Consider the following 21,341-nt stretch of genomic DNA (forward strand, 5'->3'; position numbering starts at 1 on the left):
TTGCTCCCTTATTAAACATGGACGTCAAATGGCACCAATCGGGCTAGGGGTTGCCCATTGTATTTGACAGCACACTTTCCCCTATAGAAATATATAATTGGGGTGAGTTGTTGAAATCCCTACAATAATAAATTAACATCTTTTTGCACGGATATTAATAAGAATGTAATGCATAAAATAAATCATAGCTTACTAAGGGTCTGTTTTATTCGGCTTATTTTCAGTTCAATTCATTTCAACTCCAATAAGTACAATTCAGTTTAGTTTTTAATTTTCTTCTCTCATAAAATATTTTGTTCAGTTCAGCTCCAATAAGTTCAGTTCAGTTTAGTCAATCAAAACAGGCCCTAACTTGGACATATTTTTGTATTGTGTAAGTAAATAGTAAGCACCATGTCGAGGCTTCTTTCATAAGTGCATGAACTAGGATTGTGTTAAGAAAAGTGTTGAAATAGTTTATTGTCAAAGATCGTCTCCCTTATTAAACATGGACGTCAAACGGCCAAATGGCACCAAGGCATAATCGGGCCAAGGATTGCCCCCCCCCCCCTCTTTAGTGTTTATTTTAGACAAATCTTAGCTTGTAATTCAACTGAACATTAATGGCCATATCGGCATACCGTCCATACATTTAGCCTTAGGGTCTGTTCTAATTGGCTAAAATGAGCTGAACTGAACTAAATTTATTAAAGCTTGTTCCGGGTTAATTCTGATGTCGTTATGCTCTGGGGCCAGTAAAGGTTTACCGTCCAATTCCGTGTCTGCACAGTCAACACAGATTAACTAGCCCGGGGGGTTATCCGGGAACAACCGTTCCGATGCTAAAGTTAGTGATCTGGAGAAGAGGAAATGAAGAGAGAGAAAATGATTATGTAGAGAGAGAGAGAAAGATCGTCCCTTAATATGAGAATAACCTTGGGTATATATAGGGAAAGAACCAAGCAGGTGCCACCTTATGACGTTAGGTGGCAAACCGACTTTAAACGTAGCAGGTGCCAACGTGGCCGGGAGCAGCTCTCCACGTGGCCTAGTGGAGAGCCGTTAAGGATTATCGAGTTCAACAGAATAGGCATGGGCGAGATTTTAACTTTCGGCCTATTTACCTTTCTATCGGCATTATCCCATACAACTAGCCCCCCAAGTGAGGACATTGGGAACACCGATGTTCTCACTTCTGTATGAAACCAACGAGACGAAGCATATAATTTAAAGAAATCTCCGATTGGCCCCCAAAATGAGCGAAGTACCGATGGCACTTTGCTCAATTGAAGCAAATGAAACATAAAGAAGATTTGAACTAAAAAATCTCCGATTTGCCCCCAAATTGAGCGAAGTACCGATAGTACTTTGCTCAATTGAAGCAAATGAAACATAAAAAAGATTGAACTAAAAAATCTCCGATTTGCCCCCAAATTGAGCGAAGTACCGATAGTACTTTGCTCAATTGAAGCAAATGAAACATAAAGAAGATTTGAACTAAAAAATCTCCGATTTGCCCCCAAAATGAGCGAAGTACCGATGGCACTTTGCTCAATTGAAGCAAATGATACATAAAGAAGTTTTGAACTAAAAACTCTCCGATTTGCCCCCAAATTGAGCGAAGTACCGATAGTACTTTGCTCAATTGAAGCAAATGAAACATAAAGAAGATTTGAACTAAAAAATCTCCGATTTGCACCCAAACTTTGGATGTAATAAACGTATATGGTGTATATAAATTTTAATTTTATTTAAAAACGTATCACCTCACAAGTGACGGTACAAGTGGAAATTGGAGGGAAATTTCTCCAAGGTTTAGTGGGACACGTGTTGTGAATATAGGGAGGTGAGTGTTGACGCGTCCGAATTAGAACCGTAAGATGTCATGCAACCATGTCACATCAAAAGGCGCATGCTTTCGGGCATATATATATATAGAAATAAAAAAGAAAACGAACGGTTTCTTTTTTACTTCGCTTTGGTTTTTCAAGAAATTTCAAAAAAATTCAAAAAAAATCGCAAAGTAGCACAATTTCAGTGTGCACAATCTTCGTTCTTGATTCTCCTCAAAGTGTACTGCTTTCGAATTTGCAGAAGCGCTTTAGTAAATTTAACGCATGAAGGGCTACAATAGTGGATATCTCGTGCTTTCATTAGAGTTAATGAATCTAATTATTGTCCTGCGTATTTTGCTTTCATTGTTGGAGTGCTTTGTGTGAGTGTATAGCGTTGTTTATTTGTTTTCTTCCTCTTTTCTTTTCTTTTTCTTTTCTTCCTTTTTTTTTTTATTTTATTTTTTTTATTTTTTTTATTTTGGTGCCGTGTGTGTTATAGATAATAATGTCTGAATCAGTAGAAGGCTATGTTGCGGGCAAAGCCATTGTGGCTGACCCGTTTATGCACTTGTCCTCAGCGCCAGAAAAGCAGGCTGAGAAGTTCTCTCGGTGCATTAGTACGTGTTTGTTAGAAGACGTTGATATTATCGGGGTTGAATCCATCGGTGTTGTCAGTCAGAACAGTTCAGAGTTTACTATTGACGAGTACGGTACCAATTTTGGCAAAATAAGCATTAATAAACTTGAAATGCCGAGATCTAAGTTCCCCAACATCAGTTCTGATCAGGCCGAGAGCTCCCTTAGACGTCCTGGTAAAGATCCAGTTGAAGATCCGGACACTCAAGAGCCCGATATCCGGGAAGAAGACATCGAGTCTGTTGAACGGAGTCTTGAGTCAGGTAGAGAAGAAGACGAAGAGGAGGTCGATGGAGAAGAAGAGCAAGAGGGTGACGAAGTAGAAGAAGAAGAAGAGGAAGAGCAGGAACTTAGCCTTAGCAGTGAGGACACTGATGAAGAAATCCTCGAGGATATTAATATCGGTGAACAAGTAATTGCTGAAGAGCGTGCTGATGAAGGTTATAATTCTGAAGACGACGATGTTATTTACCGACAACCGCTGCAGCTTTCTGACGCAACTAAGGTTGTGAAGGTCAAAGTCGATCCTGTTTGGCTGAAAACTGCTGCCGAGAAGAACTACTGCAATGTTGGCAGACGGTTCTATCGGCTTCCTGATGATTATGCTTTAACCCTTCCTAAATCTGGTGATACTGTTATTGATTGTCCTGAGGGGCATATTGCTGTGTATGCCAAGCATTTTGAGTTTGGTCTTCGTTTTCCACTTCATCCTTTTGTTGAAAAAATATTTAAAGCCTGGAATGTATGTATTGCTCAATTAACACCGACAACAATTCGTAATGTCATATCATTAGTGTGGGTTATGATATATATGGATTTTCCTCTAACTTTGAATCTGATCCGTAAACTCCACTGGCTCAAAAAAGACAGTCAGTCTGTAGGCTGGTGGTCTTTGGACACTGTTAACGGCAAGGTCACAGTGTGGCCAAAACTGACTAGCTGCAAAAAATGGCAAGGACAATTTTATTTTGTGAAAGTTCCTGATACCTTCTCTGTAAGAAGGATTTTTCATCTGCCTCATACTAGATTTGACAGTATTAAAGATAGGAAATTAGGCGCACTTGAGCGAAAAGCTTTTCGGTTTTTTGATTGCTTGTATGTAAATGATGGTAAGAAGATTAAAGCTGTACCTAGGGAGTGGCTGCCCAACTGTAATTATATCCTGGGAAACGCTCCCCTTTCTCATATCGGTCTCTGCTATACTGATGAATATGGTATGATTTAAGCAGTCATTTCATTTACTTTCTTCTGTAACTCTTTATACGCTATTTAGCCTTTTGTTGTATTGTTATTGTTTTTTTTTTTTTTTTATTTAGGGTGTGGCCGTTATCCTGGATTGTTGTGATTTTATTCTTTTTGTATATGTACCTTTCTTTCGAATATTAGTTGTATACCGGCTGATACAATTATTGCGTTTTCTAGGACCTGATAAGTTGGACAACGAGAAATTGGGATTGTATCCTGACGGCCGCGTCAAACGGCAGTGCCCACCAAACCCCAAAGACAAACTTGATACCCTTCCCAAGTTCGCTACCAGAGCCCAAAAAGGGAGGCAGAGGAGCAGGCAAGATATGACTGCACTATCTAGGCCGAGATCTGCAAGGGCTGATGTTCTCCCTCTTAGAAGGGGCGGGGGTGTTGTTAGGTCGAAGAGAAGTAGTTCTGCCTCTGACCGTGATCAATCCAAGAAACAAAAGACCACTCCTGTTACCGGCCGAGGGCAAGCTCAGACCAAAGAAGCTGCTGAGTTTGTTAATTTGGATGATGACGATGCTACCATTGTACCCGAGACGGGCCATCACGGTAGCAAGGACCCAGTTCAACAGCCACCTCGGGCTCAAGTTGAAAAAATAACTTCTGTCTCCCAGAAGGTACCATACACCTCTACCGGCCATACAGGTGCTTTGAATGCGTTCACGCTTGCATCGGTACCAGATTTTATAGAGGTTCCGCATGTGAGAGTTCCTCCAGAGGTTGCTGACGAGCTTTTGAACTATCCTGTCGGCAACGCCACTGAGGCTTGGCTGCCTCAACTGAATGTCAACAGAGGGGAGTCTGTGTACACTGATGACCCGTCATCAGGAGGGAGTCTAGGCTGGAGGATGCTAAAAGATCTACCTACTCCAGCCGACAGGACTTCTGCCCGATTCGCTGCTCCCTGTAGTCAAATGATGAATAGCATACTCAGAGTATGTTTTCGTTATACATCTGTTTAGAATTTACTATTATTTTTTATTATTATTACATATACATTTCAACTATTTTGCAGACTGTCAATTCGGCCGTTGAGGTCGTTCATATGTACAAGCACTACCAAAGGCAAGCAGACAAGGCCGAAATGGTGTTGCAAAAAGCTGATGAGGAGCAGAGGAATCATAAAGCCGAGGTGGATGGCTATAAGAGCAAACTTCAGCAAATGGAGGTCAAGGTTTCCGATTACGATGCCTTGTCCTTGCAGTTGGAAGATCAGGCACAGCTCAAGTCTCGTATCAGTGATCTTGAGCAAAAGTTACAGGCCGAGGAGGAATTGAGAAAGAAGGCCGAGAGTGATCTTGAGTTGACTCGGTCAGAGTTGCCTGCTGTCAAGCGGCGAGCAGTTAATCAATTCCTCAAATCCGACTTTTACTGTCACAAGCTAATCGACCGCTATACTGGCGGCTGGGTTGCGGCTCACCGATGCGTATGCAAGGCAGATGAGTGGGATGAGGATAGATGGCAGGCCGTGGAAGATGCGTATGGTTTCGACCGACATCTGTCTCCTACCAGCTATGAGGAGTTATATTTTGCCGATCCCCCCAGCCTTGATACGATAAAGAATGCTGACCCTCGCGGCCTTCCTGATGAGCAACTTGATGACATGGTTTTTACTACCCCACCTCATGACGGTGGTTTGGAGAAGGAGGCCGAGAAATCATAGGGTCTGAAGTGCTTTCTACCGTCTTTTACTGACTTTGCTTTTGTTCAGAAAACAATTTGATCTTATGTCTGTAATAACTTTATTATCTTTTCTCCTTATGTCTGATAATTTTAAACAATTTTTTGCTATGGATGAGAACTACGGATTTTTGATGTGTAGTTCTTTTTACTGTCGGCAAGTATTTACTGTATATTAACTATAATGTTTGACAAGTTCTGTTTCGCTTATTTCTAAGTATTTAATGGTTTTTATCACTATTCCTTATGTACCGTATTTCCCCACTTTCGCCGTGTTACCCATGATGCCATGGTAACTCAGGTGAAATTAATACCGTCGCCGAGTTATTCATGAGAACTTAACCAAGCCTCCCACCGTGTGAGAGCTTGTTACAGTTAGCGACCTTAAATGGGCCGAGTAGCGAAAGTGGATCAGACAATCCGTTCAACTCGCCCAAGGTGCTCTAGTTATCCAACCATTCTGTTACTTGAATGAGTGCAACAGGTAGCTAGTCTGTGTACACTTACATATCGAAAGTAGACAGGTGGTTCCATGTCGTTCCGCAAAATACCATATATATATATATATATATATATATATATATATATATATATATATATATATTCGATGGTCAACATCAGTGATGTACCATATTACAGTAGATAATGTTGAAGTGCTAAAACTTACAATTATTACAACTAAGAGTAGAAGCATTTAAACAAAGTACTTTTTAAGCACAGCCGCATTCCATACATTTTTTAATGGTCTTCCTTCGAGTGTCATAAGACGGTAAGAGCCTTGTCTCAAAGTTTCGTATACTTGATATGGCCCTTCCCAATTTGCAGTAAGTTTGCCGTCAGCATTTCCTTTACCGGTTGCTGCTGTCCTTCGCAGCACAAGATCCCCATCTTCTAACGGTCTATAGTTGACACGCTTATTGTACGCCTTACACATTTGATCTTTGTATGCTGCTGACCTGATCTCGGCCATAAGCCTTACCTCCGGCAAAAAATCTAGCTGCTGTCGTAACAGCAGGTCATTTTGTTCCTCGCAAAAGTGCTGGACTCGAAATGTGGGGAGTCCCACTTCTGCTGGGATAACCTCCTCAGAACCGAATGCAAGGTTGTAGGGTGATTCTCCAGTTGTTTCCTTTGTCGTCGTTCTGTTTGCCCATAGTACTTCAGGTACAAGGTCTGCCCACAAGCCTTTGGCGTCCTCTATTTTCTTTTTCAAAGCATTTAGTATTTGTTTGTTGGCGGCTTCAGCTTGACCGTTAGACTGAGGGTGACAAACTGCAGCATAGGCAAATTTTACTTTGTATATGGCTAAAAAAATTTTAACGGGAGCGCAGTCGAACTGCGAACCGTGATCAAAAACCATTGCCCTTGGCAATCCAAACCTAGTGAAGATGTTTTTCCAGATAAACTTCTTCACTTCGTTCGCCGTTATTTTTGCTAACGGCTCGGCTTCTATCCACTTTGTGAAGTAGTCTATTCCTACTATCAGAAACTTACGTCCTCCTGTAGCCGAGGTGAATGGGCCGACAATATCCATTCCCCATTGTGCAAATGGAACAGGGTTGAGGATAGGTGTCAAATCGTTGGGGGGTTGATTTATTGCCGGGCCGTACTTTTGACATTTATCACATTTTTTGACATAGGCCATTGCGTCTGCATTCATTGTCGGCCAGTAATACCCCCTTTTCATTGCTTCTAACGACATTGATCGACCGCCAGAGTGATTTCCGCAATCGCCCTCGTGTATTTCTTCTATTAACCTCTCAGATTCATATGCCGTTAGGCATCTTCGTAAAGGTAGGGAAAAACCTCTTTTGTATAACATGCCTTGAAACAAAACGAACCAGATACTATCTTTTCTGACCTTGTGCGCACCGTTTCTATCCGCCGGTAGTATGTCCTGTAACTTGTAAGCTAAAATGTCATCATACCATTCACGGCTTCTTGTTACACAGTTCACCTCTTTGATTATTCCTTTATCTATGCTTTTTTTATGCATGGTTTCTATCATTACCGTGCGCTCTAAGTCGTTAAGGCTTGAGCTCGCCAGTTTCGCTAATGCGTCTGCCTGGGTATTTTTAGCACGAGGTATTAGATTGATTTTGAAGTGATCTAGGGCCGTCACTATACTCCGTAGTTGAGCCAAGTAGGCTATCATCGTTGGTTCTCGGGCTTCATAGTCGCCACTAAAATGACTGGCTACTAACTGCGAATCTGTGAATACCTCTATTCTCTTTGCCCCTGCTGCTATACAGAGCTGAACCCCCGTCAGCGCCGCTTCATACTCGGCTTCATTATTAGAGGCCCTGAACTTGAACCTTATCGCGTATTCAAATACGTCCCCAAGTGGGGACGTCATGATGATACCTGCCCCTGATCCAGTTGAGGCCGAAGAACCGTCAACTGATACCATCCATGCGCCGACAGCATCTTCTTCTTCGGTGTAGGAAGTTTCAACTATGAAGTCCGATAAGGCTTGGGCCTTGATTGACACTCTGGGCTTATAAATCAGCACATATTCTGACAGTTCAACTGCCCATTTCAGCAGACGGCCTGAAGTCTCCATTTTCTGGAGAGACTTCTCTAGTGGTTGATTCGTCAAAACTTCGATGGTATGTGCGTCAAAATAGGGTCGCAGTTTTCTTGCAGCTATGACCACTGCATACGCAGTCTTTTCGATCAGTGGGTATCTTCGTTCTGCGGCATTCAGCACATGGCTAACAAAATATATAGGCTTCTGTGTTTTCTGTCGTTCCACAATTAGTACTGCTGCTACCGTCTTCGGGGAAGCCGATATGTAAAGTTGTAATGTCTCTCCTGTTTCTGGTCTAGCGATCGTTGGCAGTGATCGCAGATGGTTTTTAACAGCTTCTAGCGCCTTAACTTGCTCTTTTCCCCAGACAAAAGTCTTATTTTGACGGAGGATAACAAAGAACGGTAATGCTTTATCGGCCGACTTGCTGATAAACCTTGTCAACGCTGCCATTCGACCGGTTAACTTTTGTATATCCTTAATACACTTAGGCTGCGGTAGACTGAGGATAGCTTCGATTTTATCGGGATTTGCATCTATTCCCCTTTCACTGACCATAAACCCTAAGAATTTTCCAGACCTGACGCCAAATACGCACTTTTCTGGGTTTAACTTCATTCGATATCGTCGCAGGGTGTCAAAGGTTTCCTTTAGGTCTGCTATATGCTCCGTAGCTAAACGGCTTTTTACGATTGAGTCATCCACGTACACTTCGACATTTCTTCCCTTTTGGTTCGCAAAAACCTTGTCTACCAATTTCTGGTAAGTTGCCCCAGCATTTCGCAACCCAAAAGGCATTGCCTTGTAACAAAAAACTCCGGCATCGGTGATGAATGCTGCTTTGTTCTGATCCGGCGGGTAGAGACTGACTTGGTGATATCCGGAAAAAGCATCCAAAAAACTCAGCAACGCATGGCCCGAGGTCGAGTCAACCAGGCGATCGATTCTCGGTAGGGGATAACAATCCTTTGGGCAAGATTTATTTAAATCTGTAAAATCTACACACATCCTCCACTTTCCTGACGGCTTTTTCACCATAACGACATTGGCCAACCATTCAGGGTATGTGCACGGTTTTATAAACCCTGCCGCTAGCAGCTTGTTAACTTCGGCTTGTATTGCTTCGATTTTTTCGGTAGAGAAGTTCCTTTTTTTCTGCCTTATCGGCCTAGCTCGCCTATCCACGTTTAGCTTATGTACCATTATTTCTGGGTTAATCCCGGGCATTTCGTCGGCCGAGAAAGCAAAAACATCCGCATTCTCCGACTCGGGTTTGCAAAACTATGCTACCCTCGGGTCTAACGGTGGAACCGTTAAAGCCAATAACTGGATATGACACCGGTGTAAGGTATTTCCGACCTATCATCATTGCCTCGAATGCCCTTGCAAATAGGATATTCGCTGAGCTACCCCTATCGACAAGCACACGCTTGATGTCACACCCGCTTATCGACAAGATTAGCACTAACAGGTCATCGTGAGGAAAGACTACGCCCTTGGCGTCAGCTTCGGAAAAAGACACAGAAGGGATGTTATTTGGCCGAGGTCGTTCATCTATTCCCAAAGCATTCACTATGTGCTTATACTCCGACAGACTTTTCTTTGCACCATTTACCGATCCTCCGTGCACCGGTCCTCCAGTAATCACCTCAATGGTGATTTTTCGTCCAGGGGGCGCGGAGCCCTGCCGATAAACCCTACTGTTGTCTTGCCGGTAGACATCATCTTGCGCTGATGGGTTCTCCGGTCTGCGGTATTCAGGCTGTCTTACCGGTTGATGTCCCTGTCGGCTTGTACTTGCTTGCGACCGATATTGGGATAGATGTCCTTTTCTAATAAGATCCTCGATGTTCTCCTTGAGTTGGATGCATTCTTCTGTGTAATGACCGATATCCTTGTGAAACATGCAGTACTTCTTCACATCTCGGCCTTTTGTTATCATTGGTGTTGGCCGACTCCAATCCTCCTTGTGTTGGTTTATAGAATAAATTGCTGCTCTGGGTGTATTCAGCTGAGTATAATTACTGTACCGTCCTAGACCTCTAGCCGGTCTATTTGTTTTTTGCTGATTTTGCCTGTTGACCCCCCCGTAGCTCTCCGGCAACGGTTGAGCATTGTTCCTTTGAGAAGGTTCCGCTAACGCTACTTGACTTCCTGTTCTTAGAAGTTCTTCGCTCTTTATGTAGTCATGCGCTTTGTTAAAAGCTGCGCCGAGATTGGGAAAAGACTTCCGTGCCATATACTTCTTGAAGTCGCTGTCAGCCAAACCATTCATTAAGGCCATGACGGCTATTTCCTGCTGTAATCGAGGTATGGTGTTGGCTTCATTATTGAAACGTCGAACGAAGTCCCTCAGTGACTCGTCCCTTTTCTGCTTGACGGACATAAGCTCTCCTGAAGTTCTCTGCCTCGCGCTATTGCTTATGTATTGACCCGTGAATAACTTGACTAGATTATCAAAGCCGTCTATGGATCCAGGTTCCAAATTAGTAAACCAATCTGACGCTGCTCCAACCAGTGTTGTAGGAAAGACTTTGCACCATACCGCGTCAGTGTCGGTGTACAACAACATATGGCTCTCAAATGCTGCAATGTACCTTTTTGGATCACCCTTGCCGTCATAGGTGCATGACGGCATTTTAATCTTTTCCATCTGTTGGTCAAGAACCTCCTGCGTTAAGGGTGACGTCCTCGGTCGGACTATAGTGCGGATTACTTGCCTCGACGGCCCGCTGCTAGCCTCCTGCCGATATGACCCAGATTCATCCCTACCAACGGTGGCTGGTACTACTGTTTCAAGAGGTGGTGGTCGTGGGGTGGATTGCGGGTCAACTTGCCGGAACTGATCTTCAAGGTTAATGGCTACGGGCTTTGTCTGCCTATCCCGGGGTTTCGCGGCCGCTATCTCGGCCTCTTTTCTCTTTCGTGACATTTCTTGCATAACCCTAGCCGTTATCTCCAGCTCTTCTGGGGTGAATTCTCCTAAGGGATCAGGAGTTGTAGCTTAAATCCTTTCCGGCGTCTGTGGCATGCTCATAGTGTCCTTGTGTAATAGGTGGGTCTCATCCTCCACTACTATCTCGGGAATAGCGGTGTTTGGGGCGCCGCTATCATAATTTCGGTTTTCTCTTTCTGGCACCAACATAGTTTCATCATCTCCTTCCATGACTGCTGAAATGACTGATAGAGGTCTTTTTGGACGATAGAAGTTATTACTTTCCCCTCCTTCTAGCGCCAATTGTTCCGGGTTAATTCTGATGCCGTTATGCTCTGGGGCCAGTAAAGGTTTACCGTCCAATTCCGTGCCTGCACAGTCAACACAGATTAACTAGCCCGGGGGGTTATCCGGGAATAACCGCTCCGATGCTAAAGTTAGTGATCTGGAGAAGAGGAAATGAAGAGAGAGAAAATGATTATGTAGAGAGAGAGAGAAAGATCGTCCCTTAATATGAGAATAAACTTGGGTATATATAGGGAAAGAACCAAGCAGGTGCCACCTTATGACGTTAGGTGGCAAACCGACTTTAAACGTAGCAGGTGCCAACGTGGCCGGGAGCAGCTCTCCACGTGGCCTAGTGGAGAGCCGTTAAGGATTATTGAGTTCAACAGAATAGGCATGGGCGAGATTTTAACTTTCGGCCTATTTACCTTTCTATTGGCATTATCCCATACAGAGCTGAACTAAACTGAACTGAATATTTTATAAGATAAGAAAATTAAGAATTGAACTAAATTTATTGGAGCTGAACTAAACTGAAAATAAGTTGAAGAGAACAGACCCTTAGAAGGAAAAATCATAGCCCATCATATTTTGCGCAAAAGAACTTTTGGTTTTTTTTTAATGTTTGGTCCTAAACTACGAGTTTTGGCTATATGGGGTCCGAAACTCTCAGAAAACTTCTAGTATTTAGGATGTATTCGTATGGACTATTCTAGAGGGGATGTTGAAGTACTCTAGAATATTCAAGGGTGTTCTTGAACATGGATGTATCTAAAACCTTCCTTATATGTACGTCCCTTGTGGTTCGTTCACAAAAAAAAAAATTAAAAAAAAAATAATAATAATAAATAAATAAATCTTCCTTATATGTACATATGGGCATATGGCTGAGTAGTGTGTATAATGTTTTAGATATGAGGTTAGTCAAAATTGTTATGACTGTATATATTTGATTTGTGCAACAACATTTTGAGCGCGGATGTTTGAAATAATAGCAGGCACCTATATAGTAAATGGACTTTCTTCAAAACCCCTAAAAGATCATATACAATTATCTCTAAAAATTTGCTCACATCTAAATAATTTACTAACCTCTAAAACTCTAAATTACGTTACCCCTAAATCAATTGTTCACATAGTTTGATTACCCTTGCTCATCCCTAAATAAATTATTTACTCCTACAAAATTGGCTCACCTCTAATAAACATATACAATTACCCCACTCATAAATAATTTGTTTACCCTTAAAATTCATATGCAAATTTAACTCACCCCTAATAAATTGTTTACCCTTTAATAGTTTGTTTATTACTAAATAATTTGTCCAATCCTAAAATCCATATACAATAACTCCACCAAAAAGGGTTTTTCTAAGCTATGCCCTTAAGGTAGTCGAGTTTCTAAGGTATACCCATGCTTTTTCAAATTTCTAAGTTGTGCCCCTCAACTCACTACCATTAATGAATGATACCCTCCTTGGGACCTCCACGTCACCTAAAGTTAACTATAAATTTAATAAAAAGATGATAAAAGGTAAGGAAATGATACGAGAAAGAAATCTTAACCACAACAACCCTAATAACGAAAACTAAAGCCACGAAATCACACTCTCAATTAACTTTTAAATAACTAATAAGGGTACATTTTAGTATTTATAAGAAATTAAAGGGCACGGTTTAGAAACTTGAAAAAGCATGAGTACACCTTAGAAACTCAACTACCTTAGGGGTATAGCTTAGAAAAACCCTAAAATAAATTGCTCACTTCACCCCTACAAAATTAGCCCGCCTCTAAAAAATAATCAAATTACCTCATCAATAATTTGGTCACCCTCAAGTATCACAGAATCCTTATCAAATCATTCAGACTAATTTACATCACAAAGTATCACCACTTAACAGCTGATTGTGAAACTCATGCTATAGGAAACATAGCACATAAACTATATACATTATTCTAAACCAGCATTTTGTACATAGTAATTACTAGAATGAGGCAGAAAATAGTAGTAATATAACCACTGTCCACTGATCCATTGCCATTTGCCACCAACAGACGCCATATTGATCCTTCCACAAAGGCTTTACAATTTGGCTTTGATTCTTACGCACTTTTATTTTGCTTCTTGTCAGTACCATACAGCCACACCAGATTATGTACAAAGAAGGGCAACTCAATCATTTAATTGTTTATACTGTGTATGCCTGCTGAATTATATCAATATCAAGGCCCTTCAGCATAATGACCAACTCCACATGTCCTTTCAGAGTATGCAGTTCTCGAAGCCTGACACAAATGAGGGGAAAATCATCACAATTCTTGTTCCAAGAAATAGCAACTCTTTTTGGGAGAAGAGAAGGGTTCAGAAAAAGTTTGATACTTTGATCAAAATAATACATTCTGATGCTAGAAAGGATTTAAGGTGATGATATCGAGGCTTGTTTGGACCAAAGTGACTTAAATATGGTAATATCTTTGTCCCTAAAATTATGCCACAATTGATTTGGGGTCTTTTTTTAAAGGAGTTAATATTAGGAGTCTAGAACAATAGTTATCCTTCAATATTTATAAAATCCGGAGTATAAATCACCATCAGTCTCTAAATACTAATAAGTTCAAAATTTTAACTACAATGAGTAGAAATGAACTTAAATAAAATCATGGCGTACAATTTTGTTAGACTATCTAGTTTAAATGATTGGTAAATGATGCGGGAGTTTTAGAGGGTCAAGTTAGTCAAGCGGTCGATAAGGCTATATCTCTTACATGTCATCCAAGTAGGCTTCTATTATCGTTGGATTGGATCGTGGCCTACTCAGAGGGTCGTTTTGGGGCTAGAGCAGGAACGGATCTTAATTTGGTTGTACTCCAATGGGACGACATTGGAGAGAAGGTAGACTAAATTAGAGTAGTAGTTTTAGCTTACTTTTAATTAATTATTTAAGAAATATAGAAAGTTAATTCCTATTTGGTTTCTTAGTAATACATTGGCAGCTTGTTACCTACTAGCTATAGAGTCCTAGTTATATTGGGTTTATAATTAGTGTTTAGTCTAGTTGTCCTATTAGGAGTAGGAATCTTATGTCGGTTACTCTAGTCTATAAAAGGCCATTAGTTTGTAATTTTTATTCATAGTTGAAATAATAGTTTTCTTGAGTTTATTATTGCAGACTTACGAATTAAGTTTGTTTGTTCGATCCGTTTGATTGAGCAAGCTTGGTTTTGATCCGATTGATCAAAATCTAGCATAGGTTTGTGTTAGCTCCGTTTGAGTTTAACGTTGACCAAAAGAAAACCCTCAGCGTTTGGGTATAAACGCATCAGTAAACATGCAGACGATGGAGAAATAATGGCTTAGAACTTCAGACAGAAAAGAAAGACATGCACAACTGCACATATATTCACATAGCAGTTCTAACTATCTGGTTGGGAATAATCATGGCATACAATTTTGTTAGACTATCTAGTTTAAGTTATTCAGATATAGCCCCCTAAAGAAACATTTGTGGAGCAATCACAATGAAGTAGTGTAGCCAACTCCAGACATCTTGGAAGATCTCTGATAAAAGAATAGAGACGTACCTTGCAATTTCAGCTCGTCTCTTTGCCTCTTCAGCCATTTGATTAAGCTCTGAAACACGGCTTCGATCAGTAAACATCTTGGTTTCAGGTGAATGGAGACCATGGAGTGTCCTTTGAGCATGAGCCCATTTGAGTTCCCTTGCTTCCTTACCAAAGTCCTTTTGTCTTGTGAACGCAATCTGCAAAATCCAGATTAAGGTTTTTGATCACACCTTTACTTTTTCTTTCTATATTATAACTTCTTTGAGATGGGTTGCAGTCTTACTCTTTGCTCAAGTAGAAGATCCCATGCATTCCTGCTGAGAGCATACCGAGTAGCAAACTTGATAAAGGGGAAACTAGAAGACAAGGTTGTAAAGCCATATTACAACAGCCCAACCCCATCCAATTCCCTATATTGCACCAAAACCCCAATTTGCATACAGAGTAATCAGGGTTGCAATTTGTGAAGCAGAAAATAAAATAAATAATAAACAACATGAAGAGGAGAGCGACAAGACTCTAAGCTTGTTGCTAAGAAAAAGTGGCTCAATTACCAGCTGAGCAATGAAAAAACTGACACTAGCAGCAGGCCAGGGCGCTCAACAAAAGACCGGCTTCTAGACGGAGTGACAATATTAGGGCCTGATGATGCTGACTTGTAGGTATATGGCTGAGGCAAGCTTTCTGTAGTCATCATCAGCTGTTTTTTCAAGCGTTGACACTCCAAATGTGCGCTGCATAAGCAGAGGGACAAAAAGAATCATGCTGCTAAAAATATACAAGCGGGAGAGGAGAGGGGAGGGTAGGGTGGGGGGGGGGGTCTTAATTTAAAATGTAAGTTATGTAGAAGGCAAAATAAGATATATGGGGGCTTTGTGAGATAAAGGATCTTTATTGAGAGAGAGATGTTCCAAGTTTTTTAAAAAAAAATAGCACAAAAAAAGGGCAAGAATGCTAAATTTAGCCTTAGAAACGCAAGAATGCTCCCTCACAGATCAAGTTACTAAAATTTTATAAGAAAACACATGCAGAAGTAAAAAAATTAGAAGTTTGAGTGTTTATTTCCAAAATCACATTAGATTCATTTATTCATTCATGACTGAAGTTCTCATCAGGAGTGATAAAAAAGATTAATACAAGAGAAAGTAGGCTTTTTGGGAGCGTGATGCTTGGAAAAACATCAGTATCAATGTAGTATATTGGAATAATCTACAATTCTACACAACATATACATAACAAGAAGACTAGGGATATTGGAACTCTTGACCAAAATTGGTAATTGAACAAGCCAAACAAGCACCAATGGTTTACAAATGGAATAACCTCTTTTGCTTTATGTACCTCAACAAGGCACAGAGAGCAAAAAAGATATGCATGTCCCATATAGCTGAATAAAATTTGAAAAGAATATACAACATACAAAATTTTAGAAGATTAAGAAGGAATGAAAGTGAGGATCGATCTATATGATCTGATAAAGTCTTACAGGGAAAAAGTTGGTTTTATATGCAGCCAAGAAGAAAATGACAGTCATCGTTGCTAAGTAACTGCCAAGAAAAATTCCAGTGGTAAATATTTCCGACAACTTCCATCTGGCAGGGGGGAAGGTATCACCTGATCTTTTGATATCGTCATGATTGTACCTGAAGATTCCCAAAGGCAAGAACCATATAATATATTAAGACAATCTCTATAAAATTGAGGCTCAAGATAGGCGGAAAAAACAAAGCTGTTCTTTCAATACAGCCTATTAATTTTCAGCTAAGCAATGTTCTACAAATCCATTCTCCAACATTGCAAAGTACACAATCAACCACTGAAAATAATGATCTTTGAAATGACATTATGTTGAAAGTTCAATATATGGTTAAATATCAGTCACCAGGAAAATAGACAATTTTAATAGTGTGCAAGAGTGGGCAAGCATAGGAATAATATATATAGATTAAAGTACTTTAAGTTGGAAAATTTGCAGCATAATAATGAACAATTAAATACTGAGTATTTCAAACATTTGGGCAATAAACTATGAAAGTACTATAAGCAACCATTAAACAACATTTTCGTTTAACAGATATCCAAAGATTCAAGTATTCAACATCATACTCGATAGTTATATGAATATTCATAATCAGTACTTCCTCCGTTTCTTTATAGTTGCAACACTTTCCTAAAATGGAAATGTCACAATAGTTGCAACACACTATAATTGGAAAGTATTTTATGTCAAAAGTCGTACTATTACCCTTATTATAATCTCATGACCCACTAAATTATACTCTTTACAATCTCTCTCCTCCATTTTAAATGTTTTAAATCACATGAGACCCACTTTTCTTAAATACCGTGAAAAAGGGTGTTTTGCAACTATTAAAAAACGGAGGAAGTATTATACAGGGATATTAGATTGCTAATGCTAAACATGAAACTCATAAAGAAAAACAATTAAAAGTGTACAATTACCAACACATGTCATGGGAGAACTACTCACCATCATTGAGGATAGCAATGATCAGAACCATAAAGGGTGGGAAGTCAACCTTCCATATGAGAGCCAGTAGCATGAACCCCTAACTGGGAAAAGATCCAAAGAGATAACATAAGAAATAGATAAACATGCAGACCAAAATAAGCTGATTTAGTACTAGTATCAAAGGAAAGATAAAGAAAATAAATCCTCGCTCTGCATACTTATCAATCACTGCATGAACTCTGCGCTCTATCTCCGGTTTATTATAAGCAAGATTTAAGATCTAGCAATAAGCCAAATTGTGAATATAAACGCGACAAACTTATTGAATATTGAGAAAAAGGGTAATATTGGATAATACGTGTTCTGGTGCACCTTTGCTAACCCTATGCATTTTCCCATCACTGTCAATGTACGTCAGAGCTGTACGCTTATCAGTTGGATTAAAAGGGAGGAAGTGAACTTCTTGAATGCCTAGGCGAGCCTTTTCATTGGGAAAAGAGTATAACGAGAGCAGGACAAAACCATGTTTCCAAATATTACTTAGGTCACCTCCTTTGGATCAGCTAATGTCCCAACCATAGCAGCATCAATTGCATCTTGGTTTTCCATTCGAGAGACTCGAGCAGACATCAATACCATTGTATCTGCATCAATTCCCCTGACGAAAACCTACAGGAATATCCAAGTTTAAATGGTGCTACAGCCTAATATTGTGTTTAATGAGGGGAAAAAACTAAAAAAAGCAAACCAAACCTCAACAAGGTTCTTGTCAACATACAACTTTTTTAATGTCAGAGTTCCAGTTTTGTCACTGCAAAGTACATCCATGCCTGCCCATTTCCTCTATAGATGTCATTCTCTTTGTTATTGCACCCTAAAGGGTATAGCTCAAAGTCTAGAATTTATAAACAAATACTCCGTAATTTACAAGCATAATGCAAACGGTGAATATAAGTCATCCGAGTTCCTACAAAGTCTCATACCATGTTTCTTCCAAGCAATCATTAGGTAGTACTTATTTTTTTATTACTATAAAAATTACTTATTAACAATATTTATTAAATTATTAGAAGTTTGTATTTGCTTTTCTTCATAACAATTTTGTCTCTTCATTTAAATAAGTTTGCAGGGTTTGTCATCACCAAAAAGGAGAATATTGTTGACCTCGATTAGTTTTGGTGATGACAAGCAAACTCATCACCAAAAAGGGGGCATATTGTTGACCTCTATTAGTTTTGGTGATGACAAGCAAACTCAATTTGATAAAGGTGTATTAAGTGTGGAGGTTATTTAGGCAAATTCTTATTAAGAACAAAGTTCCGGGGTAAGAACAAAGTTCTAGGGTTGGAACAAAGAGGTAAGAACAAAGTTCCGAGGTTGGAACAAAGAGAAGTCCTTAATCTACATATGGCATACACAGCAATTTGAAGTGAAGGAAGCAAAGAAGGTTTTATGCTTGGATGTTATATTTGGCAAGATAGAGTTATCAAAGGTCCATTTGGAATATCATAAAAAGCATCGAGTATTACATGAAGACTAAAAAGTAAGAGTTATTATTTTTAGGCTTTATGTAAGTGTTTGATATTTTATGATTGGTTGGAACATAAGGAATATAAAAGTTAATAGAAATTAAAATTGAAACGATCAGTTTTATAAAATTGGATTTTATCTTATTTTCGGTTTTGGTTAAAATTACAAGCATAAAGCCTGAATTTTCGGGTTTGTTCATCAATTGGTATAGTTCTTCCAAGAGAGACTAACTCATTAGTTATGTTAGTAAAACAAGTAAACATTTCTTGAATAGATTCTTTTGGATTCATTATAGAATGTGTTCCTATTTATTGTGATAACACTAGTGTCATATGCATCTCTAAAGATCCGATACATCATTCTAGAGTAAAGCATATTCAAATTCGTCATCACTTTTTGAAGGATAACGTTGAAAAAGGTTTAATTAAATTGCCGAACTGATAATCAAATTGCAGATATTTTGACTAAACCTTTAAGCAGGGAGAAACATGAAAAGATGAGATTGGAACTTGGTATAATAAAAATTCATTGAATGCACGCAAGTCTCCTAATCAGGTACGACTCAAATAACTAGTATGTGTCCTGAAAATTCCACCATAAAATTATTGTGCGAAAGCATATTTAGAGTATTAGGAGACTTGCGTGCATTCAGTGAATTTTTATTATATCAAGTTCCAATCTCATCTTTTCATGTTTCTCCCTGCTTAAAGGTTTAGTTAAAATATCTACAATTTGATTATCAGTTTGACAGAGATCTAATTTAATTAAACCTTTTTCAAAGTTATCCTTCAAAAAGTGATGACGAATTTGAAAATGCTTTACTCTAGAATGATGTGTCGGATCTTTAAAAATGCATATGGCACCAGTGTTATCATAATAAATAGGAACACATTCTAAAATAATACCTTTTACCCTCATTATCTTTTTATTATAGTCTATAATACCAAAATCTCTATAATAAAAAGACACTGAGAGTAAAGAGAAAATGGTAAGTTCCACTAAACCTTTGGAACTCATTCACATGAACTCCTCAACACACGTTGTCTAAAATAATACCAAAATCTCTGTACCCTCATTGGACCACACAAGTCCATGTGAATGAGTTCCAAAGGTTTAGTGGAACTTACCATTTCTTACTTTTAAATGAGGATCTTAGTTGTTTCCCTCTCACACATGCATTGCAAACTTTCCCACTTAGAAACTTTATTGAGGGAAGCCTTACAACAAACTCTGGTGTTCTAAGCTTGTCGATGAGAGGAATACTAGCATGTCCAAAGCGTCTATGCCATAAAAGTGAGTCATCTTCAATGACACTGAGGTAAGTTAGGTTGTTCCTAGGACTGTGTTGAGATCCATAATGTATGAGTTCCCTTACGAATTCCTTCCAAGATAACCTCCTCATTGTCATTGTTAAGAATTCTAGGGGAGTTAGAAGTGACACTTACAAGAGTTGCCTTTATCACAAATTGTGAAATGCTTAACAAGTTGTGTTTAAGGCCCTCTACTTTTCCAATTACGGTTATCTCGCCTTTCTTGTTCTCACCAAAGGTTTTCAGTGAGAGAAATTTAGATTTGTCTCCTGTCATGTATTTGGAACATCCACTGTCGAGGTACCAAGTGTTGTTCCCCCTCACTGCGACCTGAAAGAAAACTAATTGTTAGTTTCAAGAACTTGGGTTTCCTCGAGTCCCTTTTCATCACCACTAGTTTTCTTAACCCACGTCATTCTAACGGTATTTTCACTAGGTTAGGTTCCATACAATAATGCACGATTGTTAAAGTTCTAATATATGTCATATTATTATAAAATAAACTCTTGCTATATTGATTTAGTACAGTTAAGGCAATTTAGGTTTTAGCCAATCTATAAATACCTTATTAAAAATTATCATTAAATAAATTTTAACCAAAAAAAATAAAAAATCAAAACTAAAAAGACACACTAGGAGATGACATGTGTCATTGCTGGTGTCTTTTAGTATATAATTATTGATTATTGATTTTTGAGCATTTTCTTACTCCTTTTGGAACAAGCTTCTTTCAAATGACCTGTATTACCACAAAAGGAGCACGACTTGCTACTCGGTAAATCTACATATTTATTCTTCTTAGGGCTCTGCTTATTATCGGAAAAACCTAATCTTTCTCTTTTTCTAACTTGAGCATAAGGATATATTTAGGAGTAACTTTAGGAACTTCCTTCCTACTAGCATTAACAAGTTCCTTTTCAAGTTTTTCCTTTTGTTCCTTAACCGTAACAAGGTCATTATTCAGTTTCTCAAAATCAGCATTGAAAATACGCATATGTGTCTCAATAAAAGTGGCAGAATCTAGACTAGCATTAAATAATTTATATTAAGCAAGTTCTACCTTAAGAGTAATATTCTCATGCTTGGTACGTTCAAAAGAATCTTTTAGCAAAGTGTTCTGATCCAAAAGATCAAAGAACCTACTTTGAACGTCTTATCTAGTACTGTTCAAATAAATGATGTGGTCCTTACTAATTTTGAGAGCTTTATCACTTTGTTCCTTTACTATACTAAGCTTTTAAAAATCATCCAATGTTTCTAACGGCAATTCGATTAACTTTTCCTTACATAAGACACAAAGGGTTTTGGAACATACCACATTTGATGGAA

At 39.1% G+C, this 21,341-nt stretch overlaps 1 protein-coding gene and 1 pseudogene across 2 annotated transcripts; both read right to left on the reverse strand.

The window, feature by feature from the left end:
* Positions 1-9,127: 9,127 nt before the first annotated feature.
* Positions 9,128-10,846, reverse strand: LOC145624847 (uncharacterized). The gene has a single exon (XM_081677935.1). The coding sequence runs from the start codon at positions 10,844-10,846 to the stop codon at positions 9,128-9,130; it is 1,719 nt and encodes a 572-aa protein (XP_081534061.1).
* A 2,120-nt stretch (positions 10,847-12,966) lies between these two features.
* LOC145624848 (ATPase 4, plasma membrane-type-like) lies at positions 12,967-16,334 on the reverse strand (annotated as a pseudogene). The gene is made up of 5 exons (XR_014110479.1): positions 16,314-16,334; positions 15,342-15,433; positions 14,983-15,278; positions 14,718-14,896; positions 12,967-13,421 (listed from the first exon to the last, which is right to left on the reverse strand). The product of XR_014110479.1 is annotated as an ATPase 4, plasma membrane-type-like (transcript).
* Positions 16,335-21,341: the final 5,007 nt, after the last annotated feature.

The sequence above is a fragment of the Chenopodium album genome, chromosome 3 (genome assembly GCF_948465745.1).
Source record: "Chenopodium album chromosome 3, dcCheAlbu1.1, whole genome shotgun sequence".
Classification (NCBI taxonomy): domain Eukaryota; kingdom Viridiplantae; phylum Streptophyta; class Magnoliopsida; order Caryophyllales; family Amaranthaceae; genus Chenopodium; species Chenopodium album.

Excerpts from the sequence above, each read along its gene's own strand:
- LOC145624847 (XM_081677935.1), bottom strand. The coding sequence starts at position 10,846 with ATGTCACGAAAGAGAAAAGAGGCCGAGATAGCGGCCGCGAAACCCCGG.